Below are 12,432 nucleotides of genomic sequence, written 5' to 3'. Positions count from 1 at the left end.
GCCCTTTGGAATTTTGGGTGTGTGTGCAGCTTTCTGTTTCTTTGCTTGGGTCTGAGAGTGCTCCAGTGACTTGGTATGATGTTCAAAGCCACTAAAAAAGGAAACTCAAAAAACCTTGGCAGCTGCAGCAGCACAGCCCTGTGACCAAACAGGAACAAATGTTTGGCAGTTCTGCAGGCAAAGTGTAGCCATGTTTGTGTATTTGTATTGCTCACTCTGGCAGGAGGGAGCAGGCAGTCTGATGTGGAATTAATCTAGACTATCCAGATTAATTTCTAGAGCATCCTTTGGACGTTAGAAAAATGAATGCATTGCAAATTACTGAGGCCCGTAGGCACTGGCCTGTAGCAGTAACATGGTTGCATGCCATCGTCTAGAACAGGCACCCCCAAACTCGGCCCTCCAGCTGTTTTGGGATTACAATTCCCATCATCCCTGACCACTGGTCCTGTTAGCTAGGGATGATTGGAAGTTGTAGTCCCAAAACAGCTGGAGGGCCGAGTTTGGGGATGCCTGGTCTAGAAGCTACAGCGTCTATCAGCACCTTATGTTCAAATGCATGCTCTGATTTTTCTCTTATTTCACCTAATTCCTCTGTTTTTAAACTTATTCAGCTATGATTTTTTCTTTTTTTAAAATTTTTTTTATTAATTTTCCACACAAATAAAAACAAAACAGTCAACACACACAAACAAACACCAACATATAAACATGTATAATTTCAAATCTTTTTTTTTCATAACCTTACTTCTCGGACTTCCCCCTCCCTCCCCTTCTCTGCTTCCCTATTTTAAATGTTTCTTCAACGACCCTTCAGATCGGTTAATTAATCACTTATTGTCTTTTTAAATTTCTTCTGGTAATTAATCTATCAGTCAATTACAGCTGTAATTCCATATTTTCCTTTACCTTGACATTTCAACATTCATCAATATTACAACAGTTCTTAAGATATACTTTAAACTTCTTCCAATCTTCTTCCACCGTCTCTTTCTCTTGGTCACGAATTCTGCCCGTCATCTCTGCCAGTCCCATATAGTCAATCACCTTCGCCTGCCATTCTTCCAGCGTGGGTAGTTCTTGTGTCTTCCAATACTTTGCTAAGAGAATCCTTGCTGCTGTGGTGGCATACATAAAGAACGTCCTATCCTTCCTTGGCACCAATTGGCCGACCATGCCCAGGAGAAATGCCTCTGGTTTCTTATGGAAAGTACATTTAAGTACCTTTTTAATTTCATTATAAATCATTTCCCAGATGGCCTTAATCCTCGGGCAAGTCCACCAGATTTTCTAGTGCCCCCTTCCTTTAATAACCTGATACATTTTGGAGCCCTACCTCCTTTTTTAGGCCTCTGGTTCCACAAGGTTCTTTGGAATCTGAGCAGCTCCATTAAAGGCAGACCCAAATCCAGAAGCAAAAAAGTAGGACCACCCATCTGTTCTGGCAAATGGGAAATAAGTTGTTGCATTCTCCAAAGCTGTTTTCTTGCATTCGAGTGCTTGTGAAAAAGATATTTGTGCTTTTTTGTGATTGTGTCAGTATGTCTCCTCCAAAGGAAGCCACCGAGCTCCATTGATCATCATTCACAGCAGAATAAATAGCAGAATGGCAACAGATGTTCATGTCTTTCTCTTGCATCAATCCGGGTAAGGTACACCATACATGTAATCTCGTTCAAATAATAATATATTTTGTAAAATGCAGCATTCTATTATTATAGTTCTATCAATCCCATGTTATCTTTTATTTTAGTTATTTCTGTTTTCAAATTCATTGAGACTGTAGCTATAAAATATCCAAAGGGAATCAGTGAATGGTATATAGCTCCTGAAAGGAACATGTTAATGTTGGAGATTCATTCCCCGCGTCTGCAGAGTTTATTTAACAGGATAATATTAAATATCAGATTTATCTAGACTACTGATTATGTACTTTGTAGTTTTATAGTCTTGAGAACTGCAGGTATTGGGCGTTATATGCATTTAATAATAATAATAACAATAATAATAATAATTAATAAATGCTCCTTTTTAAAACAAGCAAACCAACAAACCTTTTGAAGTTCTTATTTATTAAATGCTTGTTCAATAAACTAACCAGCAGAGGATGCTGTTGCAAAATTATTTCCAATAGCGTCTAGAAAAACGGCTTCCTAATCCTTTGTGTAAATCCACATGAACCAAATTCCGCTGACAAGGGTGGTGGTGTTTCTGATGGCACAGTGTTTTACCCATGAAAGAAGTGATTGGCTGCTTTGAACATGTGTTTGTTTAAATATTCATATATTGCTGTATCACGGTGGTTTACAACAAGATAAAAACCTAAAAACAATCAAGAAAGTCTTAAAAAGTTAAAGCCCAGTTTAAAATAAAAAGAACTTAAAAACAAACATCACTAGGCCATTGCAGGGATGTACACTTAATTGCCTGGCAGAACAGAGAAGTTTTTAGCAGCCGTTTAAATGTTGGCACAGAAGGCGCCTGCTGAATCTCTTGTTAGCAGGGTATTGCACATGGCTGGGCAGATAACTCTAAAGGCTGGATTTCTCATTGTCAAACAAGCCTCACCAAGGGCAGGTGGTGATAAATAGAAGCAACCTGCCCCAGTTCTCTCTCAGCCCTATCCCTACTCCCAAATCCTAGTCCTTTGCATCTCCGTATCTTTTAAATTACAGCTCCTCTCAGCCCCTTGAAAATAGGGCTCTCCTCTTAGACCTTGCCAACACCTCTGTGACTTTAAGAGCTAACCTGCCCCCAGAAAGGTACTGTTTTTCCACACCACTGTTTAAACTGCAGGCTTCTCCTGTTGTTGATTCTGCTGTTGGAAGACTAGCAGAAGATGCATAGGAGAGTGATGTAGAGGAAACTGGAATGAAGAGGTGGGGAGCAGCAAAGTGTAGCTGGCTGGGTTACCAGTGGGAACGCAACTTTTACTGGGGCAGAAGTCATATTGAAAGTCCCATGATAAAAAAAAAAGTTTACTTCTGAAAGAAAAAAAGTAGGAATTGCAGGGCTGGGAAGAATGATGTTTTTCATGCTTAGCGCCTCAAAGCCCTTCCCCAATGTCATGTGGAATACAACAAAGGTTAAATTAGTCAATTCATTGTGGCCTACCAGTGGCTGCTGATTGCTAGGACTCTTGCAAAAGAATTTGAACTACAGTATTTTTCACACCATAAGACACACCTAGTTTTTAGAGGAGGAAAACGGGGGGGGGAATATTCTCAATCAAATGTTGTACTAAACTATTTAATAAGCTACTGGTATATCAGAGTGAGAGTGAGAGGGACAGGAGCTGTATGTTTCTTTAGCGTGCGCGCTCAAGGAGCGACGAGCGGGGAGGCAGCACACCCCTGGACAAACCCGACACGGGAACCCCAGAAGCCTCCTCTCATGTAAGCGGCTCCTCTCCCGCTTTGCTGCTTTAAAGCGAGCTGAGCCCGGGAGGAGGGAGGGAAGGAGAGCCTGTCCCTCCCTCCCTCCTCCGCGGCTCGCTTTAAAGCAGCAAAGCTGGACAGCAGCCGCTTACACGGGTGTAAGCAAACCGGGAAGGAAGGGGAGCCATGGATTCTCCGCTCACGACTGCAGCGGGATCCCGCCACCGTCCATAGGCATTTACTCCATAAGACGCACAGACATTTCCCCTTACTTTTTAGGAGGAAAAAAGTGTGTCTTATGGAGCAAAAAATAAAAGTATTTTGGATCTGATCCAGGAAAGACACTTTGCTTGTTTTCAGAATTCCCTGTCATGGATAGTTAAGCTCTACAGTTAAGAGATCTTGAATAATATACTCTTGCTTTGGAAATTTTAAAATGTATCAGTAGGCCATAGGGATTCTAGGAAAACCAAGATGGTAGACTATACAAGACAGGTTGGCCTACCCCTAATGCTGGGTTTGTACCACTCAGGATAAAAGTGCTATGTGGCCTTTTGAATGGGTGCATCTGGGTAAGTCCTCATTAGTTTTGCAGATTTCCAAAGTAGTAGCTCCCAGGCAGAGAAGAATGTACGCATGAATAGTTTGTAATTTTATCAGGACAGGTTATTTGTTGTTTACTGTTGTAATAATTGTTTTCTCAAAATTTATCTTCTGTACCATGAAAAGAAATAAAAACAGTATTAAACTTTAAACGATTAAGATACCCCTTACCCAGTACAAAAGAGGCAGTAATAGATGTAACGTAGAAACCTGATTTACTTTGTTGCAAACAAATAGACAATAAATATATATTGTACAATATATAGTAAAAATACAGCATAATACGAGTGCCACTAAGAAAAAAAATAACCTAATTTTAAGACTTATAAATGCTTATTTTGTAATATATACATTGCAGAAATAAGCCACAATAAATACATCAAATTACATGTCATTCATCATAAATACTGAAAATATAAATACAAGATACAGTTAAAATAAAAGATTACAGCATAAGGTCCAGGTTAAGTTTTGTCAAATGTTTTTGTTGCCTACATTACCCTTTTGGTATTTGTGAAGTTGCAACTTATAAAGCAAAATTAAATCAACACATGGAGGGAATAATGCCAATTATGGGTTTTGAGTTTTACATTAACATTCTATTCTCTTGCCATAAACGTCTTGGAAGAATGCCTGAGGAACAGAAAACTGGGAGCAAGTGACCTGGTCAGAAGAGGGGCCCACAGTAGCTGAGCCAAAGCTACCTTGCATAACACTAACCACCAGTGAGAGGCTTTGGGTGGTGGTGTGTAGCTTCTGTCTACAATGGCTAAGTTGAGAGACCCATCCATGGTGATTAAAAACCACCCTCATAAAAAGATAATCATGTGTATCTACCCTCAAATGTGTTAAGTTAAAGCAGCATTACGGTTATTTACAATTTTCAAGCAGCTATGAGAATCTACTTCTACATCTTAAAGCACGAGTTCTGATTTTTTGTTTTTCCTGAATTGGAGATACCATTGGACCCATGGCTGTATACACTATTTACTTTAATTCTTGAGAACATTCCAGATCAGAGTTACAGATGAACTTTGTGTTTTTCTTTCCATATATCAGTGGCAATTGAGAAAGAAAAAAGAAGGGGCAGTAGATAGGGTAAGTCATGCAGAGCTAATAATTGTCCAAAGCAAAGAGATTCCTCATTGGGTGAGTTTTCTTACGTAAGGTATACACAGTGTGAATCAGTATAAGCTGCATCACTCTAATAAAGTGCTGGGTCACACCTGTCCACACAATGCTTTCCTTTTTGAAAACCTTAATAGCAAAGCAGGTAAATGAAAGAAAGAAAGAGCAGTTCAGTTTCATTATGGTGAGTTCCAGGCTGTTGGGAGAGGAAGGGATTTTTCTTTACTATTTATGTCTTATCAAATTTCTAGTAACTAAGGTACTTTGCATGTGTTATTTTTACCAACTCCACCCCAAGTCTTTTTCCAAACACCTGTAACTTAGTCCACTGAATGAAGAATTACTGAATGAATGAATTACTTTGCATGGATGAGGTGAATATGGTAGTCATCTGAATCAATAGGTATGAAATAGTAAAAGCTTTAAATTCATGCTCCTATATTAATATTTCTTTTGGCTGTAAACAAATGAGTTTCAGGTCACCTAGGTACCTACCCTCAGAGGAAAAAAGTGAAAACACCCCATTAAATCTACATAGTTAAGGTTTTGGGGGGCAGTGAGGAAAGGCTATTTTCACCATGCATCGCAAATAAAATTTCCTAAATGGAATTTTGATGGACTGCCACTCCAACCCTACGGTTTTCTTAACAGACAGCTCAAGGAATAGCTTGCACTGCCGTAGATGAGGCATGCTCCTTTGCAGGTGGGTAAGTAGACCACATTGGTTCTGTTCCCCTTTCCATATCCCCTCCCTCCTTTTTCAGTTATTACTGATGGTATTGTCTTCCATAGCAACTTACAAGAGTTGGGGCTAGAGCCTATGCTTATTCCTAAAAGACTTAACAGGTTGAGGCATGCTAGTCCTTTACACTAGCAGCAGGGGACACAGTGTTGCTCAGGTGTTGGCAGGTGATCCTAAGAGCTGCAGCATATCTATTTCGGAACTACGTATATTCCTTACAATGAAACTAAGCTTTCGGTCTTGCAGGGAAGCCCTCCTGCTTGCTAATGTAATATTTGGCACCTTACTCCCTCCTCCTTCGTATTACATTCTCTAGCAAATAGGGATATGTATAAACATAATCTTCGAGAGTTGCATTATCTATTTTGATCAGGATATGCATCTATATGAACAGAAAGCACTTGACTGTGCCATAGGATTTGTGCATCTCCCATTCCCACTAGGGTTCATCTACTTGTGTCGAACAAGATTAATTCAGTTTAGGTTAGTTGCAAACTTGTGTGTTGTGTTCCATATTATCCCACATCCTTGTAGTCATGTTTTAAACATGGTTCTATTTTCCTGTGGAAATTAATGGGGAGGGGGAGAAAGGGAAATAATTGAGGGCAAAAATAAATTTATCTAGCACATTGGGAATTTCCTGAAAATTTTAAGAGCATCCCCTTATAATGTAAACTGAGTATCTTGATCAAGTAAGAGCATCCTGTCCCTTTCACACTGGGTCCCATTCCCAGAAGGATGCTACGTGAAGAAAAATGGGATCCAGCATGCTTGTTCCATCTCACGTTTCATCCATCTGTGCATGGGGCTTGATGTAGAAAAGCCCTATATTCTATGGCATGATTGTTTCCTTGCAATCATTTCAGTAGAGGCTATTTCTCCATGTGCTCTATCTGGTGTCTGGGGTAAAAAAAATAAAATCTTTTGGTGACTTTGGGATGCACTGGATTACTGTAACTGAGAACAGCAGGCAGACTGGAAGACTTCAGGAAAGAACACTCCTGGCTGTATTAAAAAATAAAATAAAATCCTGGAGCCAAATCAATCTGCTCTGCCCATCTTTAAAGATCAATAACACAGCATGCAAGTGAGACTTAATTGGCCAGGAAAGTGCTCCCAGTTGTTTCCCTTCTGGCCTGCTAAAATTAATGTGCGGGGTGATTTGTTATTAGACAGAAATAGGTACGACAATGTCTGTTTCCAATGGGAATGCTGTGTTCCAACTTGCTGACTGGTACCTAAAACTAATGTGCATCAATGCATGTAAACTCAGCAAGATCATCTTCATTATCTGTATGGCCTAGAAAGCCATCACGAAAACTAAAGCAGAACATGCAAAACTTGTACAAAACACATTCACTGTTATTTGTCATTTAGTCACAACAAGCCATTTGGCACATAAGGCTCACAGATATCAAACCAAGGGCTAACAATACAGGAAGTACAGCACTTGTGTGAGCCACGGGAGTTCATTCCAACATCTCCCATGCATTGTGCTCCATATGGCAAAAAGAAATTGGATTTTTGGGGGTGGGTGGAGATTCGAACAAATCTGTGGTGCTGTAGAATGTGAGAGAGCTTCACATGGGAAGGAAGTTTGACTCCTTGCTAACATCCAAGTGACTCTGGGCCTTGCTGCGTGGCAGACATTGATCTGGCTGCTTGAATTATGCAGGCTGGTAAAATAGTGAATAAAACTATTAAAGAAGATTGACGCTTCATACAACTATGGCGTTTGCCCCCTTGGAGCATGAGCTGATTGACAGAAGGGCCGTGTCACCCTCCCCAGGAGCAAGTGCTTAAAGGCAAACATTTACAGCCAATTTAGAAAGGCTGATTTAAGACAGTACCCTTAAGTCTACAGCAGGGAGCAAAATGTGTGCATGGCTGCACAGGGTATTTCTACATAATAGGTATAATCTTGATCGAAACTGGATATGGATATCAATTTTAAATGTTACTTAAATGCAAAATACTGTAGCAGTAAGTTCAGCTGAGTCTTTTTATCACAGTGTTTGCCCAGTAAGGGTTTGTGTTCACCCGGCGCACAAAGGTGCTTCCTCAAGTCCCTTTTTAAAAGAACTGAATTATCCAAACAGAACAGGAAGTGATGTATTTTTTAGATAGGCGGTGCTCAAGGCTTTAAATTTAAAATTGCCCCTGTAGACGAAAGGATTATGTGTGGATGGCCTTATTAAATTGCCCTTTCCCAAAAAGTAGAGTTTTATATTATCTGTGGATATGGTAAAACTCTTGACTTGGCTGTTAAGTGGGAAAGACAGATGTTGGACTTTTGTAGTCCTAGGTTACACTCATAGGCATTGTTCTCACTATTGAATAAGAAATCTTAAAAACAATCTTTTCTATTAGCAGCCACCTGATTAGGGATTTCTGTGGTGTGCACACAGTGCTCTGCTGCCTGCAAGGATCCCCAGTTCACTTCAGCGGAGTTCACGTCTCCAGACTCCCATTTCTTTGCATACACACACCCGCTTCCTCCACAGATGTAAATGGAGAAGGCAGAGTCCACAGTAGCCTTGGCTGGAGCATAAATAGCAGAAAACAAAGGCTTGAGTCCTTTAACTGAACACCAGCAACTGCGGACATATTCCTGTTGATTTCAACCTCCTTTTGGATCAGGCCTTTAAAATATTGCTACAGTACCATAGGTGAAATCTTAAGTCACATTGGAGTGAATGGCTCAATGCCCCTAGAACCCTGTCTGTCTTCTATTTACAATGCAGTTGCTTTCTCAACACAAAGACTCCTCTTACCAGTGACTTACTCATATATTCAGAAATTGGCTAGAGAAAACATGGATCGTCCCCCCCTAATTTTTGCCTATATGACTTAAAAGTAAAATAAAATTTAAAAACCTACCATCTAGCATACCTTGAAGACTTTCCATAGCCTCCACAAGTAAGGGGAGGCCCTAAAGTGCATTAGTTAGCTGTATATTTGCAGGGCAACAAAGAGCCAGAGTTTTCATCCTGAAAGTGAACATGAGGCACACAATGCACCGAAAGGTAGTTGCAACTAAATTCTACTGAAAGAATTGAAGATGAGGTCCCGTTGATTTCACTGGTTCATCAGGCTAGTTTTCTAATAACCATAGCAATCCAGATGGCCTGTTAATTTGAGCATTCATCCTGATTTGTTTGCGGGGTGATTAGTAAGCATTGGCTTTTTAAATAAACATTCATTCTGATAGGCTTGTGCAGAGGTTAGATAACAGTGTTATCCCACACTTTCCTTACTGCAAAAAGGGCTGATGTTTGGAGGGCAGGTTGTTGCATGAAACCTGTCAACAATTACGACTGTGCACCCTGGTGTGTGATTGAATCCCACCCCAAAACAGTGACAATCTGACATGTTCATGTGGCCACTGTAGGTAATGGGGAGTCTATGTACATGGGGCTAATGGAGAGCAAGGGTGGTGTTGTGTAGTGGTTAGAGTGGGTCAGTCACAAAATCAACTAGGTGCCTGTCTTTAAAATACCTTACAGGATTACTGAGAGAATAAAATGGGTAAGGGGAGAACCATGTGCTCCAACCTGTAAACCTAAAAAATGTAAGAAATTAAAGTCTCTCTGGGGGTTTATTTTTGGGTGGGGGGTGGGGTGTCACTGGAGGTCCCGTCCCTATGGTACATACTACTAAAGAAGCAGTGGTTGTACTACTATGATAATATATGTTACATCATAGGTCCAATGGCAAAAAAACACACCTGTGCCTCTGGGAAGGGGAGCGCAGGAAGATGTGAAGAGCAGCTAGATTCTGCATGTATTTAATAGTGTTCATTTCCTTACGTAGCTTTTGGGTAGAAAACTGAGCAACAAATGAAATGCCCAAAAGAAAATAAACGCATGAACCAGTCACAACTAACTTTTGGTGACTTGTGCCCAGCTTCCTTTATTTTCAAGGGATGTTGGTGCCAGTTAAAACCAAAAACCAGAGGATTGTCCTATATTTCACCTTCCTAGCAAATATAGATGCCTATGAGTGCAGTTCAGAAGGTGGAGCTTGTGCACACCCTTCATTCATTTTATAGAGATGGGGCAGGAACGCCCCACCCGCGTTGCTGAAACGAGCGAATCATGCCTAGCAGTGGTACTTCCTGGACTGCCCCCTAGCTTACAAGTATGACTAGAGGCTAGGGCACTTCAAAGAACATAATTCAATGTCAGCTTCAGATGTGGTCACAAAATATTTATATAATTTTCCTTATGAAATTTGAAGTGGCTGTGCTGTGCTGCTCAAATGTTCAGCTCCAAAGAACATGCTGTTCATTTTTTATCAAGACATGAGTACTAAGCTACAATAAATAAAATATACATTACCAAACAATTCAGGGGCGGTTTTTTTTGTACAGTAATCACATCTACATTTAAAAAGTCACCATCTCTTCAAATATGTGTGACAATTTTGTACTCTAAACATGACGTTTCCAAAGTAAAATTTTCATTATCTTGTACTGGTCTGATAATACAAAGGGAAGCTTTGAGTCTCGATAGGCCAGCTTCACGTAGTTTAACAGGTAGGCGACTATTTATTATTATTATTATTTAATCTAGGTATTTTCTATCAAAAGACCATTTGATTCCCCCCCCCCCCCCCGTTTTTAAATTTTAACTTTTTACATGAACTGCTTTTGTGCAATGGCCTAAACCAGAAGAAATATTCAAAACACTAACCACAGTCTTGTCCCCTTACCTCTATTGCTAAGAGGGGGGAGAGATTGGTTCCAGGGAATTAAAACAGAGTGCAGTTAAATATAGGGATTCCGTCCTAAAATAATTTAAACAGGTACCGTTTCCATGACAGGTGATTTGATACACTCTTCATGCAGTCTGCTCTTTTCTGAGAGGCTGAGCGAATTCTCAGCGGGATGCTCTGGGAGGTGAGTGCCGCCATTCAAAGCAGAAACAAATCCATCTTGAGAAGGACTTTTCAAGTATGAGGGAAAGTCCACTTGGGAGTGTCTTGGCCTATGCTCAGCATATAGGCTACTACACGGAACAGTGCCGTCGCTCTCCGAAGACGAGCAGCAAACTATGACAGACGGGTTTGAAGGAGGATAAAGCGAGCCGCTATAACTTTCCTCTGATTGCCGTGTGTAGTCCACAAACTGTTCTGAAGCTGGATTATAAGGCACCAGAGAAAGATTACCATTCTTAACTGTATCCCTTTCAGAGTAAGCCTCACGCATCTGGCTAGGAGTGCCAGGGCTGTGGTTCTCTATTTGGTAATAAAGCGCTGAGGAGTTGCCATAGTAGGAGGAAGCCTTGGAGTGACTCTCGTGCATGGCGGTGCTGTCGGAGTAGCAGAGGACCGAAGGAAGAGCTTGCACCATGTCGCCATGAGCACCCAAGCCTTCCACAAAGTCATCCACCTTTTCCTCGTCGTCATCCTCATCGTCATCTTCCTCCTCTTCCTCATCTTCATCTGTTTCACTGGGTGCTAAACTCTGGGTGCTGGAATCTGTAACCCCGCTACAAAAGCTGCTAGCGTCTTCCTCCTCCTCTTCCTCCTCCTCCTCTCCTGGGCAGTCCAAGTCATCGGCCGACTGCAAGTGCATCACGCCGGCCCGAGATTCTGCTTCAATCTCAAAGTTATCCGGGACGGAATATTCTAGTGGGTGGGCTGCGGGGCCCATAGAGCTGCTGTGAGCGCTTATCTCGCCGTGGCAACCGTTCAGCGCAGAGACTTGCTGCTCTCTGCTCTTCTCCAATTCAAGTTTCATTATAGTGTGCAAAAAGTGAGTCCGAACGCGGATGGGGTTAAATTCAATTCTACCTGCCGTATTGCTACATCCTTCTTTAGTGCAACCACATGGGAAAGACATACGATCCACCTTTAGGAAAGAGACCATGGATTAACTAAGGGTCTGGGAAGGAGGAACTCTAGAGCTGCAGAACCTTGCCAAGCTAGAAATTGGCAGTAAAAGCCAGGAGCTATATTCAGGAAAGCTGCCTCAGATATATGGTCAAAGGGGTGATACAGAAAATAAATGATTTACATTAATTTTAAAATGCCCAGTCCAGAATATTGCATCTTGCGGAAATAAATCCAGAGCAGGGGGACACTGGAAAGGGAGAATCTCAAAATTGGTTGCTCCATAAAAGACACCAAAGGTAAAGGGACCCCTGACCATTAGGGTCCAGTCAGGACTGACTCTGGTGTTGCGGCGCTCATCTTGCTTTATTGGCCGAGGGAGCCGGCATACAGCTTCTGGGTCACGTGGCCAGCATGACTAAGCCGCTTCTGGCAAACCAGAGCAGCGCACGGAAACGCCGTTTACCTTCCCGCCAGAGCGGTACCTTTTTATCTACTTGCACTTTGAGGTGCTTTGGAACTGCTAGGTTGGCAGGAGCAGGGACTGAGCGATGGGAGCTCACCCCGCCGTGGGGATTCGAACTGCCAAACTTCTGACTGGCAAGTCCTAGGCTCTGTGGTTTATCCCACAGCGCCACCCGCATCCCTTAAAGGACACCAAGGGCAACGTAAATGTAAAACTGCTGATTGCTTGCTAATAGGAAAGCTATCAAGATTTGTCCGTGGGAGTTTTATACTCTTTTCTAG

General features: G+C 41.6%; 1 protein-coding gene across 4 annotated transcripts in view; it reads right to left on the bottom strand.

Annotated features, from left to right (window-relative positions):
- Positions 1-4,178: 4,178 nt before the first annotated feature.
- The window catches only part of CSRNP3 (cysteine and serine rich nuclear protein 3), an 84,064-nt gene continuing 75,810 nt past the window's right edge, over positions 4,179-12,432 (bottom strand). For all 4 annotated transcript variants that reach the window (XM_083708720.1, XM_083708722.1, XM_083708723.1 and 1 more), the window contains one exon: positions 4,179-11,704. In XM_083708720.1, coding sequence (XP_083564846.1) covers positions 10,649-11,704 — 1,056 coding nt within the window. In that variant the 3' untranslated portion in view covers positions 4,179-10,648. The remainder of the gene's footprint in view (positions 11,705-12,432) is intronic.

The sequence above is a fragment of the Podarcis gaigeae genome, assembly GCF_964106915.1.
Source record: "Podarcis gaigeae genome assembly, chromosome: 1".
In the NCBI taxonomy this organism is placed as follows: domain Eukaryota; kingdom Metazoa; phylum Chordata; class Lepidosauria; order Squamata; family Lacertidae; genus Podarcis; species Podarcis gaigeae.
The sequence above is the reverse complement of the archived record's forward strand: the minus strand, read 5'-3'. Positions and strand labels throughout refer to the sequence as shown.